The sequence below is a fragment of the Lutjanus erythropterus genome, chromosome 3 (assembly GCF_056507025.1).
Source record: "Lutjanus erythropterus isolate fLutEry1 chromosome 3, fLutEry1.hap2, whole genome shotgun sequence".
Lineage (NCBI taxonomy): Eukaryota > Metazoa > Chordata > Actinopteri > Lutjaniformes > Lutjanidae > Lutjanus > Lutjanus erythropterus.
In genome coordinates, this window is record NC_139319.1 from 478,794 (window position 1) to 502,427 (window position 23,634).

Here is a 23,634-nt window from a genome sequence, read left to right on the forward strand (position 1 = left end):
AAGAGGCGCAGTTTTCCTGCAGCTGCGTCAACTGGGTCATAAAATAAGTTTTAAAAGGGAACAAGAGTAAAATCACGTTAAAAAAAAAAAGAGTAGTTTTAAGAAAACTACATCTCCCATGAGGCGAGTGGGCGTCCTCCCGCCTCCGCCAATGCGCTTGGTTTAAATGTCTCTGAGTGACGTCCCGGCTGACCAATGAAGAGCGACGCTGCCGGCGGGAGGCGGAGCTTATGTTCCCGTTCAGAGAAAGTGCCACGACTCCGCAGCAGCAGGAGCAGCAGGAGCAGCAGGAACCTGCCAGACTCAACTGAGGTGAGAAAAACTCTTTAAAACTGTTTGTAAAAGTCATTTAAAGTGTTTTTATTTGACTGAACTGAGACTACAGACTGAAACTACAGACCGACACTGACGACGTCATGTCTGAGTGACAGAGTTTCAGAAATGATCTGAAAAAGACTAAAACTCGACAGGATGTTTGAGTGTGAAGTTCAGAAAACTTTTAAATCCAGAGTTCAAACATTGAAACAAAAAATAAAAGATTTTCTTCGTTGAAACTGTAGAACAGAACCTGTGTTCTCATGTTCTTATGTTCTTGTGTTTGTTCTTTAATGCAGCTGCAGAGTCAAACACAGAAACACCTGAAGCTGTTAAAGCTGCAGGGAAAATAAATAAATACAACTCCGTTTGTCTTTGAACGGCTTCACTGATCATCACTCTGAAGTAATGATAAAAAAAACAAAACAAATGACGAAACAAACAGCGTCAGGTGAGCAGACTCACCTGTGTGCGCGAGGAGCGAAATTAAAGTCTGTTTTTGGTTTAAAATGAGTTTTAACGTGAAGTTCTGTGTGTGAGAAGAAAGTGTACTGAGTTACATAACTGCTGTGTGTGTGTGTGTGTGTGTGTGTGTGTGTGTGTGTGTGTGTGTGTGTGTGTGTGTTCACAGTACAAAGGGTTAATTGTGGACTGAGACACGTCACACCTTCAGCCCCTCTCTGTGTACAATATATTAAATATATTTAATCTACATCATATATGTTCCAGTAATATCTTAAAGAACGTGTTTCTGTCTCTGAAATATCAAAAAAAAAAAAAAAAAAATCATAGGGGAGACTGGGGAGAATTGCAACATGTTTTGCTTAGTTTGGCCTCGACTAACCAAATCCTCACATATAAACTGATGTCTGTAATAATCCATACATTTTAAAGATGATTACATATGATATTTTTTGACTATATTTATTTGACAGGAAGAAGTTAAATGTTGCAACTGACCCCAACCCTGGAGACATGATCAGGGGACAGTTGCGACATGTTAATTAGGTCCTGACTTTGTCTTCTTGTCTCAAAAGAGCACTGTTATGTAATAATGCATTGTTATGCAATAATAATAATAATTATAATAATAATAATAATAATAATAATAATAATAATAATAATAATGATAATAATTAAACACAAATAATTCATGGTTATTCAAACTTCAGTGTTTTTAAAGCGTTTGTTCAGATTAACTGAAGTCTCACAAACACACTAACATGATGGAGGCAACAGACCAACAGCTCCTGTGTTCTTGAGCTAAAATCAGTGATTTTATCAGTGGAGTTTGGTTGGTTTGTAGAGAGTGATATTTGTCTTATATAACGTGTTTCCTGTCAGAAAAGTCTGTCTGACAGAAAGATAAAAAGGTGAAAATATTCTAAATTCTAATTCTAAGTATTTCATACAACCACATCTCAAATAATGCGAACTGATGTTTTAATACTGATCGATTGTTTTTGTCAAAAAAATCAGAATCTGTGATGTAACCAGCTGTTAATGAAGTAAAAGGTACAAATATTTCCCTCACAGATGCTTATGTGTAAAAGTACCTTACAATTTACTTTCCATCACTGCTGACACTTTTATCCAGTATGTCTTAAGATGATTTAATGAACCAAACATGATAAAAATGTTTGTGGCTGCAGCTCATGATTATTCTAATGAATCTGTTGATTATTTTATTGATCGATTGATCGTTTTATCCACAAAAAGAAGAAAGGAAACAGTGAAGAACGTCGAGACGTCCGAGGTCAAAACAGAGAAAAACAGAGACGTTTTTACTCAGTAGATTACTTAAACAAATAATTGGTTTTCAAAACATTTGCAGATCAATAATAAAATAATATTTTTCAGGTCTTTCCTGTAATGATTATTTTATTATCGATCAATCTGTTGATCATTTTTGTGATTAATCAATTAGTTGTTTCATCCATAAAATGTCAGACAGTGGTGAAAATGTCTCTCGGTGTTCCGTCCAACATGGCGTCCTCAGAAACCAGAAAATATTCACATTCACAAACTGAAATCACAGAATCTGGAGGTTTTTTTTCCTAAAAATGACTCAAACTGATTAATCTGGCAGATTATCTGATTAAATTAGACTGATTGATTAATCAAGCAGCACTAGAGATGATCGTCAACCTAATCTAATCAATTAATCAATCTTTGGTTGATCAGACTGTGAATTGGTGTCGTGGTGCGTTTACTGACTGAAGCTTCAGGCTGAATCTGCTGACTGACGGTGAACTTTGACCTCCAGATCAGCAGGTAAACAAACACCAAGAACAATCAGTACAGAGGAACGATCGATCGTGAATTTTTCTGTCTGTGGTTCCTGTTAGAACATTGACCTTTGTTCCTGTAGATGTGTTTGTTTGTTTGTTTGTTTGTTTGTTTGTGAAGCTCATTATTTTTGCAGCACAGACAGAACATTTCTGATTTTATTTGTGAATTCTCCAGTTCAAGTCGACTTTTTATGTTCTAAGGGTTTTGTCTAGGACACACTCATGGGGTTCTGCAGAGAACCTTTTTATATTCTAAGGGTTTTATCTAGAGCCCTCTCTGGGAGTTCTACCGGGAACCCTTTCAGCAATTTGTGAAGACCACTTTCTTCCAAAAAGGGTTCTTTGGATGAAAAGGGTTCTTAATAGAACCCTTAGTCTTACAAAGAACCCTTGACAAATGTTTTCTTCAAAAAAGGGTTCTTCAGAAACAAATGGTTCTGAGCAGAACCTCAGGCCTTTAGGAAGTATCCTACTGGAACCCTTGTTTCTAAGAGTGTACTCAAGCACAAGTAAAACTACAGCTGTTAAAAGTACTAAAGTACAAAGTATTCCTGTAACAAACTACTCAGAGTTTTAGTTACTTTTTAACCGTTGATGTTTAATAGATTGTCAGATATTTAACCACGCCCACCTGTACACACCTGAACCTGCTGCAGAGTCTGTTTTTGATTGGTCTGTATTTCCTGGTTGACTGTTTCTGATGAGAAACCTTATTGGCTACGAAAATTGAAGGACTACTCAGGAGTGAAGTATGTTTTTAATAGTGGTGTAATAGATTACCTAGTGTCATGAATACTTAGAATATAATTACACACTTGAAAGAATACTCATGAAAGTACCCAGTACAGTAATGTGAGTAGTTGTTAGCGCCCCCTAGAGGCTGCAGAGTTCATTACAGCCACAGTGTGAACGAAGAGCGTCCTGATGATGTTTCTGTTGTTCCTGTCCTGCAGGGGGCGCTAGAGGAAACATCACAGGGTCATGACAGTTTACAGGGTCCATCCTCTCAGCAGGAAGGAGATCAGCTGAGATACTTTTGTTGGATTTTGGTCCTCAGGCTCCGCTTCTTGTGTTGGAAGCAGATTTAGTTCCACTTCAGGCTACATGTTAATTGTCCTCCATCTTTGTCCTTCAGACTTCCTGTGAGACACTCAGATCAGCCATGGACATCTCTGACCCACAGACGCTCGGCTTCATGGTCTTTGGGGGCTTCATGATCATCTCCGCGGTGGGCATCGCCCTCGTCTCCACGCTCTCCATGAAGGAGACGTCGTACGAGGAGGCGCTCGCCAAGCAGCGCCGCCAGCTCGGCCAATCACAGACCCAGAAAGCAGAGAAGAAGAAGAAGGACAAGACCGTGGAGAAGAAGAACAAAGCCAAGAAGAAGGATGACCGGCCTGACGGGAAGCTCTCAGAACCAGGCAGTGACGGTGGGGAGGAGCCTGAGGCGGTGACATGTACCGAACCGGAATCTGACCCAGAACCCACGACTGAGCCCACCGCTGCCCAGGAACCCAAACCAACACCAGAACCAGAACCCGCTGTGGTCAGGGCTGCTCCAGCCCCCTCACCAAAGGAGAAGAAGAAGAAGAAATCAGCCAAGGTGGAGCAGTCTGCTGTGGTGGAAACTGTTGCTAAGGAAGTTCTGGTCATGGCTGCAGCGCCAGTTGTTAGTGTGTCTGTGGAGAACGTTGTCCCTGAAGTCACCAAAGAACCGTCAGCTGCCAAAACTGAAGAACCCAAAGAGAGGTCAAGCAAGAAGAAGTCGTCTAAGAACAAACCTGAACCAGGTGAGGAATCTTACACTCTGAGAAATAAAAGTGCTAACTAGAACCACAAAGGGTTCCCTGGTTTGTTTCCATAGGAGAAACCTTTTTGGTGCCTGTTAGAACCATTTATAAAGGTCCCACTGGAACCCTCGGAACACAAAAGGGTTAAAGTGAATTCTTTTAGATCCCGCTGGGTGGGTTCCGTATCACACCCTTGGAGTTTAAAAGGGTTCTGGGTAGATCCCATTGGGTGGGTTCTTGTTAGCACCTTCAGAAGGTGGAAGGGTTCTAACTAGAATCCCCAGAGAAGGTTTTGGGTGGAACCATTCCACCATAGAAGGGTTCTCTGCAGAACTTCTCATAGTTGGGTCTGGGTGGAACCTTTCACAGATGGTTGAAGGTATGACCATTTATGTTGGGATAGAACCCTCTGAAAGGGTTCTATGTGGAAACTTTATAAAATGTTGTATCAGAACCCAAAAAGGGTTCTCCTATGGGGACAAGTTGAAGAACCTCATGTGGATATAGATGTATTGTAAAATAACATTCAGTTTATTGTTTACACTTTGATTAAAGTAAAACAGAACTCTTGAATTTCGTGTTTTGTCCTGTTTTTTCTTTCAGTCACCGTCTCTGCGAACGCGTCCGTGCTGTTGCCGTACGGCGAGCTGCTGTCCGCCGTGTCCAACATGACGCTCAGCGACGATGAGATTCACAAACTCATGGCGGTCCTGAACCAGAAGCCTGGGATCCATCGAGACTCCTGGCAGCTGGTAAATACACGCCGTCACAGCTACGAGCTAACATTTAACAGCATGTGGAAGACTTAGCACATCAACAGCACTTAATATTAGCCTCTACAGTCACCTGCTAATATTAACAGCTAGCAATGTTAATGTTAGCAGGTAGCAGACACTGAGACAATGCACAAACAATACACCATTTCATATTAGCTGCTAGTAGAGTCACCATATATGTTAGCAGCTAGCAAGTGACAGACGGGACCGTTTATGGCAGCAGATAATAATAATAATAATAATAATAATAATAATAATAATAATAATAATAATCTTTATGTATAGAGCACTTTTCAAAATTCACATTACAAAGTGCTTCACAAAGGCAACAAAATAAAACAGACAGAAACAACTCAAACAGGTAAAATAAGACGACAGAGCAAGAATAGGAAGGTAAAAACATTTTTAAGAAAAGCAGTTCAAACTTAGATAAAATCAGGAAAGGCTCTCCGATAAAAGTTTGTCTTAAGAAGAGATTTAAAGGAGATCACTGACTCAGCTGACCTAATTTCCTCAGGCAGTTTGTTCCAGAGCTTTGGGGCCCTGACTGAAAAGGCCCCGTCCCCTTTAGTTTTCAGTCGGGCCTGTGGAACAGACAAGAGACCTCTGCCTGAGGATCTCAAGGTACGTCGTGGAGTGTAAGGTACTAACAGGTCAGAGATATACGGGGGTGCGAGGCCATTGAGAGCTTTAAAAGTCATCAGTAAAATCTTAAAATCTATTCTAAAACATACAGGGAGTCGATGTAGAGATGCTAAAACAGGAGTGATGTCATCATGTTTCCTAGTTCTGGTTAAAAGCCTGGCAGCTGAGTTTTGAACATTCTGAAGTCTGTTAATAGATTTTTGGTTCAGGCAGGTAAAAAGGCTGTTGCAGAAATCCAGGCGTGATGAGATAAAAGCATGTAAAATGGTTTCTGTGTCTTTAAAAGATAATGTAGAACGTATTTTTGAAATATTCCTTAAATGATAAAAACATGATGTTCAACATTTAGGTTTCCATCAAACCACACTCCCAGATTTCTAGCAACAGGCCTCATATGGTTTGTTAGGGGGCCAGCAAATGGTGGGATTTGTGTGATCATTTGCTGGGGCCCAATCAACATGATTTCAGTTTTGTCAGCGTTTAGTTGCAGAAAATTTTGTGACATCCAATCCTTTACTTCAGACAGGCAGCCATGTAGTGAATCAAACATATTAGGGTCAGAGGATCTCAGCGGCAGGTACATTTGTGAATCATCTGCATAAAAATGGTAAGACACACCATGTTTTTGTAAAATATGCCCAAGAGGAAGCATGTATAAAGAAAATAAGATTGGCCCCAAAACTGACCCTTGGGGGACACCATATTTAACACACGCGAAGGATGACACACAGTTATTAACAGAGACGCAGAATTTCCTGTTTGATAGAAAAGATGAAAACCATTGTAGTGCTGTACCAGAAATCCTGCCCAGCGCCTCCGTCTGTCGAGGAGGATGTTGTGGTCGACTGTGTCAAAGGCCGAGCTAAGGTCCAGGAGGACAAGAACTGCACATTTGCCATCGTCAGCAGCCATTAAAAGGTCATTTGTGACCTTAAGCAGGGCCGTTTCGGTGCTGTGGAACTTCGGAAGCCAGATTGAAATTTTTCAAAAGTGTTATTATTTTCAAGTGCCGATAGAAATTGCTTGTACACTATCTTCTCTAAAATTTTTGAAATAAATGGCAACTTGGATATCGGTCTGTAATTTTCAGGGAGGGAGGGGTCCAGACCACTTTTTTTTAAAAGTGGGTTCACACATGCAGTTTTAAAATGATCAGGGACACAACCTGTAGATAGGGAACTGTTAAAAACAGAAAGCAAATGGGGCCCAATAAAATGGGGGGGGGGATTTATCAACTGGTCAACCGTTTTAAATAAAACTCTAGGATTGTGTTGATGTTTGGAAATAAGATCAGAAAAATAATATGTTCTTGCATTCTTGACCATTTTGTTAAAACGTAACAGATAACATGTTCAGCACCTAGTGTTAGCAGTTAGCATATTATTGGTTAATGTTAGCTAATACAAGTCAGCAGCTCACTTAGTAAAAATGTACACAGCTGATATACAAACACTGTCACGAGATAGCAGCTAACTTTAGCAAGTAGCACGGTAAATGTCAACGACCAAGAAACATGGATTTTTCTGAAAGCCGTATAATTACTTGGAGCTAAATAATCTGTTAGGGTGTGATTTATAAACAAACTAACAAACAAAAATATAAGAAAACCATATTTAGCATCATTGCACGCCGCATCAAGACCAAACACAGAGAAAACATGATTGAAAACATGAAAACATGATTTAACAAGATAAAAACAATGTAAGAAAACATAAATGCCATAACAAGATGTAAAAGGACGAAAATTATGTAACAAGAAACAACAAGACGTAAATAATGTAAAGGACCTAAGAAGACAAAAACGATGTAAAGATATAACAAGACAAAAAGATGCAGCAAGACTTAAATGATGAAACAGGACGAAAACAATATAATAAATCATAACAAAATAAAAACTACAACGAGACAAAAATGACACAGCAAGACTTAAGAAGACAAAAACAGCTTAAAAGACGTTCGAAGCTGAGACAGAGAGGGAGATTCTGTGGTGGAGAAAAGGTGAGGTTCTGATCATGATAATTATCTGATAATTAAACTCTTTAAACTCTTTAACTGACTGCTGCGTCCTTCAGTCTGACGTGTGATCACCAACACGTCAAAACTTTCCCGTTCACTGAAAGTGGGGTCAGTGTTCACGTCTGAACTCAGTCTCATCAAACAGTGAAGCTGAGTCTTTGTGTGACCTTCAGGCCTGTCAGAGAGGAGATCCACTGTCCGTTCTTAAGAAACAGCTGGAGGAGAAAGACAAGCTGCTGACCATCGGGCAGGAGGACGCCGCAGACGCCAAAAAACGCCTCCAAGAGCTCAGCAAGGTGAGCCAGGCAGCAGTCAGATCATCTGTCATGTGATCTCTGCAAGACTTGTTCTTTCAGTTCCTTCAGTGTACCAGGACAACTTAAAATATCATGTGTACAAATGTAAATGTTCCAATAGAAGGGACTGAAGTAGACAATTCTTAAAATAGACACAAGGACTCAATTTGTAAGATTTCACCGGACAAACAGCCGTGAGTCAGGATTAGAAACAGGTGCGCTTCATGGTGGCAATTCAGTGGAATCGGTTGATTGTGTCAAATTTAGACTTGCTGTGGTTCCTTCATCAGGAACTTGGTGCAGAGAAATCCAAGATGGCGTCTTTGGAGTCCCGTCTGAAGGCAGAGCTGAGCGCTCGGGCTCAGGAGGTGGACGCCCTGCAGGCCAGAATGAAGACTGCCGACCAGGACCACCTGAAACTCATCAAGCAGCTAAACCAGAAGGTACTGTTGGACTAACCTTTAATTCTTTAGAGGCAAAGCACACTTCAAGTCAAGTCTCAAGTTCATGAGGGCTAGTCCAAGTCAAGTCTTATTTCACTGAAGGCAGGTCCAAGTCAAAGTCACAGGTCTGCAAGAGAAAATTAAAAGTCTTGAGGGCAAGTTAACATCAAGTCTCAACTTCATGGTAGGACGTTTGAGACAAGTCTCAAGTCCTTGAGGTCAGTCTATGTCAGATTTTAAGACTTGTTAAAACTATCAAGTCCTTGAGGGCAGGTCCAAGTCAAGTCACAGGTCTTAAGGTGCAAATTATAAAACTTGAGGGCAAGTCTAATACAAAGGAAATCTCAAGTCACTGAGGTCAAGTCTATGTCAAAGGGCAGAGGGCAGATCTAAGTCACACTTTTGAAGGCAAGTCAAATTCAAGTCTCAAGACATGTAATACAAAATCACAAGTCGTTGACATAAGGTTCAAGTTTAGTGTAAAATCTTGCCATAGCAGTTCAGATGTTACATCATTAACGGTAGGTCCAAGTCAAGTCACACGTCTTCAAGAGAAAATTAAAAGTGTCGAGGACAAGTCTAAGTCAAACTTCAAAACTTTGAGGGTAAGTCTAAGTCAAGTCTTGGAGAACAAGTCCATGTCTAGTCTGAAGTCTTGTCACAGTAAGTTTTAATTCAAGTCCAAAGTCATTAAAAGTGGGTGCAAATCAAGTCACAGGTCTTCAAGAGCAATCTTAAGTCCACTAAGATGCCAAGTCTGAAGTCTTACTGTCAAGTCTTTGGGGGCAGGTCCAAGTTTAGTCTGAAATCTTGTCAAAGCAAGTGTCACTTTAAGTCTTGTGTCCTTGAAAACAGGTCAAAGTCGAGTCTCAGGTCTTCAAGAACAAATTACAAGTTGGTTGCATTAATAGTGAATTTCAGTCTCAGGTCTGATGTTCTGGCTAATTGTTTGTTAGTTGCGGTGTTTGCAGTGTGTTTAGCTAACTGGCTGTTAAACTGGAACAGATCGGGAGTCTACAGGAACAGCTTGAGAACGGCCCCAACGCTCAGCTGGCCCGACTGCAGCAGGAGAACTCCATTCTCCGAGACGCCCTGAACCAGGCGACCAGCCAGGCAGAGAGCAGGTAATGTACACCAGTCTTAGACCAGACTTTGATCAACATTTTCTGACATTTTATAAACCAAAAAACTAATTGATAAATTAAGAAAATAATCTGTAACGAAAATAATCGTTATTTGCAGCCTGAATGTTATTGAAAACGTGAACTATATAGCAGTGTTTCCCAAACCTTTTTTCTGGAGACCCACGTTATAAAAATGACAAACCATCATGACCCAAATCAAAATACGTGTCTGTGTGTGGACCTGTTTTCCAACTAGTGATCAAACTGGCAATAATTTTTACACAAATCAATTTGTTGTTTGGTCCATAAAATGTTAGAAAATAATGAAAATCAATTAATTGATCCTGTCACAACCTTGTCAATTGAGAAATAGGTCCAAACATGAAAAAAGTGACCACTTTCACATGACTTTATTTTCAACTAGTGATCAATCTGGCAAATCTGAGCGCCTGTCCGGTCGGCCTCTGCAGACCGTTCTGACTGTTGACGGTCAACAGTCAATAAAGATTTGTTTGAAAGTTTCTTTGACAGCAAAAATGCTAACAAGACAGAAATATGCTGCCTTAATCAACTGTGCCGTTCCATCCACCAAAACTTAAAAAGAGGCAGCGGCGAATATGCGAGGTGGCGAGGAAGACGGGCTCTGACCTCCAGGGAATCAACTAATGGTTTTGCTTCAACAACATTTATTACATCACAAATTCATCAGAGCAGCTGATTGGTCCTCGCATGGCAAATGACGCCTGACGAAATTCGGTCCACCTCTGAGACGGGTAATGAGGCTCCGTAATCAGGTCAGAAATGGATTCAAATCAAGAGTATCACCAGATTTCATTTGTGCAGATGATTTGTCCAGGAGAGCTTCATGTCCATGACAGTGCTGAATGATGCAACAGATCACATGACCACGTCTACAGGACAAATGAACACGACTGGTTCCTTTGAACGTCTACTCATGTCTGTCAGTCCTCCAGCTTCCTACTATCGTCTGGTCTCTAACCGTCTCACCCTCCCTGCAGGCAGAATGCAGAACTGGCCCGTCTCCGGCAGGACTGTGTCCGTCTGGGTCGTGAGTTGACTGAACGGACTGACGCTCTGCGAGCAGACGAGGAGCGCAGGAAGAGCCTGGAGGCCAAGATGGCCGTCGCCGAGCATGAACTGGCCAAAGTCCAGGTCAGAAATACACAACTGTTGTCCTAAAATGTCACATGTTCACCACTTACTTCTTTCGGATTATTTTTTTCAGCAGAACTTATGTATTTTTACAACCAATGAGAGCAGAGCTGCTGCTAACGGGATGTTTTCTGTGTGTCTGTGCAGCTGCTCCACGCAGACACTGAGCGCGCTCTGCAGCAGCGACTGGATGAAGTGTGTTCAGAGCTGAAAGCATCGCAGCAGGAAGCTGCAGCTGTTAGCGGTCAGTTTTCTGTTAGCATGTAGCTAACTCAGCTCCGCGGTTTCAACTGGAGCTGCAACTGTTGATTGACTAATTAATTAGTTGTCAACTATTAAATGAATTGCCAGTTATTTTGATAATTAATTAATCATTTCGAGTCTTTTTTAAGAAAATAAAAGTCCAAATTCTCTGATTTCAGTTTCTTAAATGTGAATATTTTCTGGTTTCTTTACTCCTCACTGACAGTAAACTGATGATCTTTGAGTTTTAGCTAGCTAGCAAACAATATAACTTTTAAAAAACGTTTTAGATGGTTAACAAACGATGTAACATTTTACTAAGTTTTTAGCTAGCTAGCGAACAATGTAGGTTTTTTATACTTTTAAGTTAGATAGCAAACATTTTGTTGACTTTTTGGCTAGCTAGCACTTTTTTCTTTACAGTTAGCTAGCAAACAATATAACTTTTTTTCTTTTTGCTTTTTAGCTAGTTATAAAATAATGTAAGGTTTGTTTTTACTCCTTAGCTAGCTTGCATTTGAGGACATTATCTCGGACTTTGGGGAACACTGATCAGCATTTTTCACAATTTTCTGACATTTAAATAACCAAACAACTAATCAATTAATTTATAAGGAGATCGACAGATTCATCTATAATGAAAATAATCCTCACAGGAAAGACTTTAAAAATGTGTTTCAGTGACAAGATTGCGACAGGATTAATTATTTGGTTTGAGGATGTTACCTTTTTACACAAATATGTTTGTAATGTGACCTGTGTGAGGTTCTGTTTGTAAAGTTAAATGACATGACTCCTTTGGTTGTTCTGCTGTTGGTTTCTCAGAACTGCAGGGGGCGCTGGCATCCAGAGAGGCTGAGCTGCAGGTTCTCAAGGTCCAGCTGGAGAACCAGGCTGCAGCACAGGTAACCTGTTACATGTTAGTGGGAAAATGTATTTTATTTATTATTTTAACGATGAGACAGCACTGACCTCTGTGTGTGTGTGTGTGTGTGTGTGTGTGCGTGTGCGTGTGTGTGTGTGTGTGTGTGTGTGCAGGAGGACGACTCGTCTGCAGTGGAACAGCTGAGGAGCAGGTACCAGACTGTCACTGTATTATCATCATCATCACACTGGTTGTGTCTGTAACCTGTGACGACCTGTAGTTTGACTTCCTGTGTGACATCCTGTCAGCATGCAGCGCAGAGATGAGCAGGTTGCCACTCTGGAGGCGGAGCTCACTCAACTGAGGGCGGAGCTACAGCAGATGACATCATCACAGTCACAGAGGTGAGAATGAGCTGAACGAGTGGCGTTGTGACTGCAGACCAACAGCCTCTGGTGGACATGAGAGGAAGTGCAGCTGTGACACGTTCAATCAGTCGAGATGATTCTTCTTCTGTTTGTTTTGTTCTCAGACTGAAGGAAGATGAAGATGAAGTAGCAGCTGCAGATCAGACGCAGAAAGATGTACGTACTTCATCCTGTTTACAGCTGACATCAGAACTGCAACTAACAGTTATTTTCAGTATTGATTAATCTATGGGTCATTTTCTCCATTAATCAATTAGTTGGTTGGTCCATAAAACAGAGAAAAATGTTCTGTTTCCCAGAATCCACGATGACATCCTCTAATGTTAACTAAAAAGTCAAGAAAACCTTGCATTATTTGATAGCTCATTAAAAATTTAACAAAAGGTTACGTTGTTTGTTAGCTAGCCTGGGGCGGATCTAGGGAGAGACTCATGGGGTGGCAAGAGGGTGGCATGGAGGCTTTAAGAGGTGGCAAATAGTAAAAAATGCAAATTTAATCTCAAACAATAACATATATCAATATTTGCTTGGAAAAGCCCCCAAATGAAAATACTATTGTGGCACTTGAGCAAGCCATTGAATAGGAATATCTAAAGGTGGCAATAAAAAGCAATACATTTATTTTCATATCTTAAAAGACCATCTGTAGTTCAGGGTCTGAAGTGCATTTAGGGTGTGTCCAACTCCACTTTGCCATTTAAATGGAGCACAGTCTGGGCGCAAAGAGGTCGTAGACATGCTCCTAAATAATCACAGGCGTGTTTTGGATGTAACGTGAATGAAAGCGATCAGAGCGTCGTCTCCCAGGCGCACCTGAATCTGGAGCGGTGATATTTAAATGATTATGATATTTAAAGAGAACAGTGATGATCTGCTGGTAGTGATGCACACGCTGCTGTTAACCTGCAGGTCATAAAAATGAACGTTCACATTAATACTGAGTGAGCTGCAGGTGAAATAGGCTGAAGTGTCTCCACATGAACAGACGATGAGAGCATTTATACACGAGGCACAGCAGCACGACTGCAGCGACATTACTGCACGCACAAAGACATCCAAAATGATTCATTAAAGAAAACACTCAGACATCAATACACAGTAAAGAAATCACCTGGACAGCTCGAGCTGCTTGGCATCATGTAAAAGATTTAATGATCAGTGAGGCTGCTGTCAGTCTCGATGTTTCCATGTGTGCAGGAATGTCACTGCAGAAAATATAGCTCATAATAAAGCAGAAAAACCAAACCGTGTTGTTATAAACAGGGACGGGACAGAGGAAACAGAGGAAATCAGTTTTTAGATGGAAGTCAGGATTTATTTGGCTGTTTTACTCACAGTTCCACTGTGTGAAGAACACAGAACATTAAAGAACATCAGATCCTTACGATCCTGTCGGGTTTAAACAATCAGTGAAGTTACGGGTGCTGTGCATAAATGCTGCAGTTTCTTCTTCTCCTCTGCAGGGTTCAGGAAGTGAGACTGAGTCTGATCAGCCGTTTGAAAGGTAAAAAAACACACAACACACCTGCATGACGCAGCTGACAGTCAGCTGACACTTTAAGTTTCTGTTCTGTGTGAGATTTCAACAAAAACCTGCTGCACCAGAATTAATAAAAAAGAAACTTTTCTCTTTGATGTTTGTCAGTCTGGAGGAAGACTCTCAGCTGCTGCGTCTGGAGGAAGAACTGCAGCAGCTGAGAGAGGAGCTGCAACAGGCCCGTAACCACGGCAACGTGAGTCCACATCACACACGTCATATAAAAGCTTCAGAGCTGCAACTAACGGCAATTTTCACTGTTTGTTAATTGATTAATTAATCTGCCACATCCTGTCAGTTGAAAAATAATTCTAGTTTTTTCTGTAACAGTTATTTTCATTATTGATTAATTTGTCAATCATTTTCTTGATTAATCAATTAGTTGTTACGTAAAAACCATAAAATGATGAAATATGACGTCCTCAGAAACCAGAGAGAAACCAGAAAACATTTAAGAAGCTAAATTTAGAACATTTGGACTCTTTTCCCTAAAACATGTCTGATCAATTATCAAAATAGTGAATAATAGGCAATTCATTTAATAATCAATAAATAATAAATTATTTGATTAATCATTACAGCTCTAAAAGAAAGAAAAGAAAAAGTTAAAGTTCTCACCATTCTCTTCACGTTATTTTGGACTTCATGAAACACTGATCGACCAAAAAATTAATCAATTAATCAAATGATTGACTATTAACATAAACATTCTCCTCAGGAGCATGTGGAACCCTAATCAGGAGTTTTTAACACTTGTTGTTTTTGTTTAATGTTCTTTAATAAGTTCTATGAATTAAATAATGTTCCTCTGTTTGGAAAATAAAGACAAAGTCTCGTCTGTATGAGCTGATATGAAATAAAAACCTGAGATGTTCTTCTGACTGTGTTTTTCAGGAGCTGCAGGAAAAAATGGCGGCATCAGCGTCAGCGTTTTTGACCGCTGAGCGTCTGAGTGAGCAGAGGGAGGCGGAGCTTAAAGCAGAGCTGGTCAGTGAGCAAAAACACACCTGGAGGTTTTTTGAATATCCAAAGATGGTCTGAACATCAGAGTGACCAACAGGACTTTTACTTTGAAGTGAAAATCATGGACTGAGGATACACTGTAAAAAAACAAAATTAAAAGTGTGTCTTTGTCTGTCCAGACTGAAGCAGAGTCCAGGTTTGCGTCCCTGCGTTTGGACTTCCAGGCATCACTGCAGGGTCTGTTTCCTGGCGTCTCCGTGGAGATGGAGCAGGTCAGTCAGCTGTTTCCTGTTGATGTTGTTTTTTAAAGATCAAATGATGAATTTCTAGAAATATGTTAGAAATAATGTAAACGCTGTGAAATCAGAACATTCTGAACTCTGAAGTTTTGTTTTTATTATTATATAAATGATGATGGGATGAATTCTGATGTTTGACTTTTATTTGGACAGTGTGTGAACAGTGTGTGAACAGTGTGAACAGTGTGTGAACAGTGTGTGAACAGTGTGAACAGTGTGTGAACAGTGTGTGAACAGTTTGTGAACAGTGTGTGAACAGTGTGTGAACAGTGTGTGAACAGTGAGAACAGTGTGTGAACAGTGTGTGTACAGTGTGTGAACAGTGTGTGAACAGTTTGTGAACAGTGTGTGAACAGTGTGTGAACAGTGAGAACAGTGTGTGAACAGTGTGTGTACAGTGTGTGAACAGTGTGAACAGTGTGTGAACAGCGTGTGAACAGTGAGAACAGTGTGAACAGTGTGTGAACAGTGTGTGAACAGTGTGTGAACAGTGTGAACAGTGTGTGAACAGCGTGTGAACAGTGTGAACAGTGTGTGAACAGTGTGTGAACAGTGTGTGAACAGTTTGTGAACAGTGTGTGAACAGTGTGTGAACAGTGTGTGAACAGTGAGAACAGTGTGTGAACAGTGTGTGTACAGTGTGTGAACAGTGTGAACAGTGTGTGAACAGCGTGTGAACAGTGAGAACAGTGTGAACAGTGTGTGAACAGTGTGTGAACAGTGTGTGAACAGTGTGAACAGTGTGTGAACAGCGTGTGAACAGTGTGAACAGTGTGTGAACAGTTTGTGAACAGTGTGTGAACAGTGTGTGAACAGTGTGAACAGTGTGTGAACAGCGTGTGAACAGTGAGAACAGTGTGAACAGTGTGTGAACAGTGTGTGAACAGTGTGAACAGTGTGTGAACAGTGTGTGAACAGTGTGAACAGTGTGTGAACAGTGTGTGAACAGTTTGTGAACAGTGTGTGAACAGTGTGTGAACAGTGTGTGAACAGTTTGTGAACAGTGTGTGAACAGTGTGTGAACAGTTTGTGAACAGTGTGTGAACAGTGTGTGAACAGTGAGAACAGTGTGTGAACAGTGTGTGAACAGTGTGTGAACAGTGTGTGTTTGTTTCCTCTACAGAACAACTGGCTGGAACTTTTTACTCAGAAGGTTCAGGAGAGTAAAAGCGAAGCAGAGAGCTCTCACTCTGAGGTAAAAACACAATACTGCATTTTTTACTTCAACTTTTATCTCAAAGTGTTCCCAAAATACTGAAACTTTTGTCCTCAAAATTTTGAATCTTACTACTATTGCAACTTTTTTTCCAAATAGAACTTTTTTAAGGAACATTTCCTCTCTCTCTCTCTCTCTCTCTCTCTCTCTCTCTCTCTCACACACACACACACACACACACACACACACACACACACACACACACACACACACCTCGTGTGACATGATGTGTATGAACTTTTCAGACACTAAGAACGACAAACTGACTGCAGCCAAGAACTCAACAAACTCTTCAAGAGCACAGAAACATTTTCAGGAACATTTTAAAGATTTTATTTGTGAACTTAGGAACGTTTCTCTGCAACTCAGAAGTTTTTTTTTTAGAAACTCTGGAACTTTTCCCATGAAACCTGAAAACCACAAACTCAGTGTTTGTTTTGCCAATATCAGGAACTTCTTTTGTTTGTTTGATTTTTCATATTGGAACTTTTTAAGAAACTGATGAAGATTTTGTGGAACAACAACTCAGAAACATTTTCAGGAAATTCTCGCTGAAGTCAGGATTTTGGAAAGTCACAAAGTTTCTATGAGCTCAAGAATATTTTTCTATTTCTTTTAGAAACGTTGTGTTTAGTGTCTGGGTGTCTTTTTATGTAATTTCTGCTGCTCTTGTTGTTTTTACCATTTGTCTTTCTTATATTCCTTATTCCATCGTACAGCACTTTGATCAGCCTCGTTGTTTTTAATGTGCTTTAAAAGAAAACTTGACTTTTAGAAACATAAATCACAAACTTTTACAGGAACTCAGGACTTTTTCGCTGAATTTAAGGAACTTCTGTAGGAGCTTCCAGAAGATTTTCATGTTGTTGTTGTTGTTGTTGTTGTTGTTGTTGCTTAGCTGCAGTCGAGGCTGAACGAGGCAGAGAGGAAACAGACGGAGCTGCAGGCCGAGTTTGATCAGAAGACGAAGCTGCTGCAGGAAACGGTGAAGACGACTTTAACCGATAAAACAGTTTGTGTCCCGACCTGCTGAGAAACATTTTTCTCTCAGAGCGATTATCCTTATTACTCTTGGTTCTTCGTCGTTGTTTTTGTTTTCAGTCTCGTAGTTTTGTTTGTTATGTTTTTGTTTTTTGTTGTTGTAATTGACTTTTGTTGTTTGTCTGACAGGAGGCGGAGCTTCAGGCTCTGCAGCGACGCTCTGAAGAAGAAGAAAACATCTGGAGGAACAAACTGTCCGAAGCTGAACAGCAGAAACAAACAGTGAGGCTCAGAAATCACATAGATCGTGTTTGTAACGTTTCATGATGACTGAACGAGATTCAGAGCGAAACTCATCAGCTCATTTCAAAACCAGATCAGATCAGATCAGCCTCGTTAAACATTTCAATTTATTTAATCAATATATTTACACTTTTACTCAAACTACTGCATCTTTTGTCGTTACCTTTCTCAAAAAACTTTTTCACAAAATATTACATCTTATTTTGCAAATGTACTTTTTTCTCACAATACTCAGGCTCAAGTTTTTTTTGAATAAAATAACTTTTTTCTACGACTACGATGACGTCTTCCTCAGTATCACTCCCTCCAGGAAACAGACGACACCGTGGTTCTTTTGTTACTGATGGATTTATTCATCTGAACTCCACTTCAGTCAAATCCACCGTCGAACTGTTCAAATACATGACAGTGTGCAAAATGAACACATTCAAGTTAAAAACAAACTAAATATGCACAATAAAACAGAACACAGAAATAAACACAACCAAAGAGGGAGTGAGTCCGCTTCAACAAAAAGTGGGGGATGTAACGTCTCTTTTAAAGCTTTAGGCAGAGCAGAATAACTTTCTTCTGCTGCACACGTTGACTTGGAGGAGAGGTGTAACAGCTTAAAGTGTCCCCCGTGCAACGTGGCACTGACCATGTAACTTACCAAACAAATCAATATTCATAAAATTCAATCATGTAAAAATATACATGTAAACAAAACACATCAAATAATGACATAAATAATATTTATGGCAATTAAACTCAGACTGTTATTATTATTCATTCTTATATTGTTATTAGTTCATATTATTTGGATATTATGGTGTTATTCAGTGTGTGTTTCGTGCTTTCTGCAGGTCCTGGATCAGCTGAAGCTGCTGCAGGACGAAGCTCAGTCGAAGAGGACGGAGACAGAGGACACTCAGCAGGTGTGTCCCCTCAGACTCTGTGGTCTGGCGGTGGTGAACGTTGTGTTTTGGTTGTTTGGACGTTAACGTTGAGTTTGTTGTCGCTCTCAGCTGAAGGAGCAGTTGATGCTGTTGGAGGCTCAGCTGGAGAAACAGCTGGAGGAGGCCAGTTTCACTCAGAGCTGCAGTGAGGAACTCGCTCAGGTCTCAGACACGCGGCACATTCATCACGTGTCACACTGAAACTGACCACACGATCTACAGGTCAAGACTTCTGAGTTTTATCTGGTTTTATTTTCTGTGTTTCAGGTTCAGTCTCAGTTGCAGCAGACGTCCGTCAGGCTGCAGTCTGAGCAGCAGCAGCGACAGCAGCTGGACGCAGAGCTGCAGCAGGTCACATCTGTCACATCTGTCACATGGTGCACCGTCAGACTGAAGCTCCGCCCAGCGAACACGACCTCAAACTGTCTCTTTACTTTTATTTTTTCAGGCTCGACAGGAAGTGTTGGACCTGCAGCAGCAGCTGGAGGCTGATCGCAGATCTGCTGCTTCGCTCCAGGTTTCTGTCTTCATCCTGTTTCTGATGTTTGTTTAGATTCATAAAATCAGTTTCAAACTTTCTACAGTGAACACACCAACACCAGACTGACAGGAAGCACTCAGTGCCTCGCCAAAGTTAAAGTCAGGGGACATTCAGGACTGTTATTTATAAAACTCACCTGTGACAAACTGCATTAACAAAATAATAATAAATAAAAGATTAGTAAGTGTATTATAAATACAGTAATTCTTCTATTGTCAAACCTTTTTTTCTGCAAATATCACACTTTTAAAAAATGTTGCAACTTTTTTCTCAGAAGACTGCGTTTCTTAAATTATTGCACTTTTTAAAAATCCAAATATTGCAACTTGTTTTTGACATATTGAGCTTTTTTTTTTTTTTTTAATTAAAGTGATGTTAAAGTTACAGTTGTGGGAGATTTAAGACTAATAACAGTTTAATAACAGTGGTGGACAGTAATGAAGTACATTTACTTGAGTACTGTACTTAAGTACATTTTTTGAGTATCTGTACTTTACTTGAGTATTTGGTTTTTTTGTAAACTTCAGACTTTCACTCCACTACATTTCAAAGATAAATATTGTACTTCTGACTCCACTACATTTCTATGAAGGTTGTTGTTACTTTTCCACTAAGCGCAGCTTTGAAGTCAGCTGTTGGTGTTTTTTCTTTTCTAAAATGCAGTTGGTCACATGACGTGTTCCTCACAGAAGGAAACCAATCACAGAGCTCCTCTCAAATGGGACTGATGTCAAAGCAGAAACACGTCATCCAGGCGTCTGTAACAAGAACAAACTGTCCCTCTGTCATTCAAACAAAAAGCTGTAATGGTGACAGCAGGAGAAAAACAAAATTAAATCTCAACATGTTATTAGAATTATTCATTATTCCAGGTAGTTTTTAAAGTTGGATTGTTTTTATCGGAGTGAAAAATACTACATAATTCATGTATATATACTGCCTCTGAAGACAGAAAGAAATCTGAGTTATTTAACAGAAAATCCTTACAGTCGACTTCAATCTGATTTAATGATGTGATTTTAATTCAGTTACATCAGAAAATGACAACAGCTGTTTGTTTTTGTTTTTGATTGTGTTTCTATGTTGAAGTTTTTAAGGTGTTTCTATAGACTTTGTGTATCAGAGAGGATCTACAGCAGGTCAGAGCTTCATCAGGTGGTTTACAGAGTTACAAGGTTCAGTAAATGCACCATGAAAACAATACAGCATGTATTGATATTAGAAAATGTACTTTGTAATTTGTACTTTCGAATACTAAAGTATTTTTAAAAACAAAGAACTCTAGTACTTTAACTCAAATAAAATTTTGACTGAGCAACTTTCACTTGTAGTTGAGTAATATTTGACCAGGAGTATCTGTACTTTGACTCAAGTACTGGGGTTGAGTACTTTGTCCACCACTGGTTAATAATAATAATAATAATAATGATATAATAATGTCAGAGTCAGTGGAGAAAGTGTGTTACTCATCATCAAGAACATTTATACTGTTTGTTGTATTTACAGTCATTTCTTCTGTTTCTGCAGGAAGTTCCCGTCGAGGTGAAGGAAGAGACGTCGGTGTGAAACAACACACGCATCACTTCCTTTGTGTTTTGTTACCACGGTTACATTTAGTGATAGTTTGAAGTTTGAGCTTTAGAGCTGCAGCAGAATCAGAATTTAAATCTGAACATGATGAAAAGTGACCAAAGTGAAACGTTCTTCAGTGTTAAGATTTAACTGGACTTCATTGTGTTTCTGCTCAGTGTGACACAAATAAACGGTAAAGTCGGACTCAACTGTTGCTTCTACTTGTTTATTTTTCTGTTTTTCTGTTCGGTTTGATTTGTGCATCAGTTCAGAGATGCTCAGTTTGCTTGTTTATGTTTTTAATTTCAGTCTGAGTCGGTGTTTCTCAGGGACGATCAGAACACAGACATATAAACAAAATTGTTAATTAATCAGTTAATTGAGAAAATAACCAACAGATTAAAGAATAATGAAAATAAACTGCAGTAATCTCAGAAATGAAGTTAAGTTAATATTGTATAAAGATGTCAGTCAGTCTGTAAAACTTTTTTTTTTTTTCACTTTTTCAGGCACCAGAATCCTTAATAATCACATTAATTATGTGCATTCAATAAATAAAGTTGTTTTTTTTTAATCAAAAAAATTCAAGAAATTGTCTTGTTACTTTGATCATACAGGAAGTGGAGTCAAACTTTTCACTTTAAATAGTTTTTACATGAATTAAATCTCATTCACATTCATTAAATGTATCACATATATTAAACAGAACAGTAGAATTGTAAATAAATTGATTTTCTTTAACAATATCAAATAAATATTAGCTACATAGAACACTTTTATTTTGAAATGATGGACTGAGGCTTTGAGGTCATGGAGGAAGTGCACGAGACAGAAACATGCCAGATTTATTGTTTTATATTGTTTTGTCATAATGATGATTTATTTTTATGATTTGTATTTGAAGCTTTTAATTGTCAGCTGTTGTTGGTGTTTCTCACCTCAGAGCCACAAACTGAACATAAAAACTGATTAATCTGAATCAATGACTTTGATTATTGACTGAAGAAGAAAAAAAAAAAAAATAAAAAAAATTATATAATATAAAATATTTTCTGGCTTTGAGGATGTCGTCTCAGACTTGGAAACACTGATCGACATTTTTCATCATTTTCTGGTATTTTATGGACCAAACAACACGATCAAGATATTCTGGAAAGTAATCAACACAAAAAATAATCCACAAATAATCAAAACAAAATAAAAATAAAAATCCATAATCATGATCATGAATACTAAATTAATAAATAAATACATAAATACTAAACCACAAAATAAAAAACAATCCACGATAGTAAATAATAAATAATAAAATAAATAAAACATAAATAAATAAATAAATATAAGAAAGTAAATAACTAATAAAAATGTATAAATACTGAACCACAAAATAAAAAATAAATGTAACAGAAACGTAACCTGGACGCAGAAAGACGAGGGACTCTTATTGTGAAGGTCCCGGTGGTTTGGCGCCCTCTGTCGGCGGATGTGCGTCACAGCAGCAGCAGCAGCAGTGACGGAGTGACCGTCTCCTTCTTCTTCGCCTCCTCCTTCTTGTTGTCCTCCAACGGCGGCAGCAGCAGCGGCTCCGTTCTGTTTTCTGTTCCCGGAGAGACCGCCTCCATTTTAGCACCGACAGACAGCCGGCGGCGGGCGGCGGAGCAGCAGTCGGCGGCCGGCGGAGGGACACGCTCCTGCGGGCGGTGGTGCTTTTTGAAGTCCTCGGCGTTGCGGCAGGACGCGGCCGCGGCGGCGGCGGCGGTGGATTTGTGAGGATTTAAGGGCTGTTTTTCTGCGGTGAAATCTTCTGGTTTAGCGGAGGAGAGGAGGAGGAGGATCGGCTTCGGATGGTGAGGTAGGTGCCGGTCGTCTTCTAATTGGGTTTATTGATTATGGGCTTATTGATTATGGGCTTTATTCAGCGACTGCTCGGTTTATCATAAGGCGGCTTTGTTTGATCTGCTCAGCGGTTGATTAGCGGCGGACAGGCCGCTACTGCAGCCTCACCGGCGGCCTGTTTCCACCCGGACAGCATCCATCCTGCCTCCGTGCGGCTCCGGGTTTTTTTTTTTTTTTGGGGGGGGGGGGGGGGTTATATAATGTGTGCGCAGAGGACACGCCGAGCTGTCTGTCTGTCCGTCTGTCTGTCCGTCTGTCTGTCCGTCTGCAGCTATAACGTGATCTCACCTCTCTGACGGACGGCAGCCTGTCTGTCTCTCCGCTACAGTTAAACACCGTCTGTTATTGTATGTATATGTGTGTGTGTGTGTGTGTGTGTGTGTGTGTGTGTGTGCGTCCTGCGAGCCTCTGATGTCGGACGATGTGATGATGATGGTGATCGGTGTGTGTGTGTGTGTGTGTGTGTGTGTGCTGGATGCTCGCTGAGGCTGCAGGTGGTGTCGGTCCAGGCCGGACTGCAGGTGCAGCAGGGCCGCAGCTTCATCCGGGAGACATGTGGACACGTTACAGCTCACAGTGTACAAATACAAAAAAAAAAAAAAAAAAAAAAGAATGAACCTTTAACTGTGTCAGAATGGAGGTCAATGATATTTTTAATAATTCTAAATAATTATTATTCAAAAAAATAACAAAAACAGAGGAAAATATGTTTATATTAAGAAAAATGATCAAATATACAAAACATGTTGTTTATAAACAACAAACAAAAACAATCTGTGTTATTTGTTTTTCTGGTAAAGAAGTTTCACCTTCAAAACGCAACACACCATGATACCATGACAAGTGCTATTTATCATGATAATGAATAAACAGAAAATATGATTATTTGAACAAAATTTAAATATAAAAGATCTAAATCAGATGTGTGAAGGATTTTCTTTGTTCACATAAAATTAGTTTTTCTTTTTTTCTGATTTCTCTTT

At 39.8% G+C, this 23,634-nt stretch overlaps 2 protein-coding genes across 5 annotated transcripts in view; both read left to right on the forward strand.

The window, feature by feature from the left end:
- Window positions 1-177: 177 nt before the first annotated feature.
- On the forward strand, window positions 178-20,964 carry rrbp1b (ribosome binding protein 1b). 2 transcript variants are annotated; one of them, XM_084714527.1, is made up of 24 exons: window positions 178-312; window positions 3,742-4,396; window positions 5,000-5,148; window positions 8,007-8,129; window positions 8,420-8,572; window positions 9,578-9,696; window positions 10,716-10,869; window positions 11,017-11,113; window positions 11,938-12,017; window positions 12,151-12,188; window positions 12,286-12,381; window positions 12,510-12,561; window positions 13,869-13,909; window positions 14,051-14,138; window positions 14,837-14,929; window positions 15,085-15,177; window positions 16,328-16,399; window positions 17,319-17,432; window positions 17,591-17,683; window positions 18,550-18,621; window positions 18,712-18,804; window positions 18,910-18,993; window positions 19,091-19,159; window positions 20,711-20,964. In XM_084714527.1, the coding sequence occupies exons 1-24, from the start codon at window positions 196-198 to the stop codon at window positions 20,747-20,749; spliced, it is 2,784 nt and encodes a 927-aa protein (XP_084570653.1). In that variant the 5' UTR covers window positions 178-195; the 3' UTR covers window positions 20,750-20,964. The 2 variants fall into 2 exon arrangements, with proteins under 2 accessions (XP_084570653.1, XP_084570654.1); XM_084714528.1 differs by having other exon boundaries at window positions 17,319-17,405.
- A 1,503-nt stretch (window positions 20,965-22,467) lies between these two features.
- The window catches only part of LOC146329298 (mechanosensitive cation channel TMEM63B-like), a 42,233-nt gene continuing 41,066 nt past the window's right edge, over window positions 22,468-23,634 (forward strand). For all 3 annotated transcript variants that reach the window (XM_084714529.1, XM_084714530.1, XM_084714531.1), the window contains exon 1: window positions 22,468-22,607. The gene's annotated coding sequence lies outside the window, so the exon portion shown is untranslated. The remainder of the gene's footprint in view (window positions 22,608-23,634) is intronic.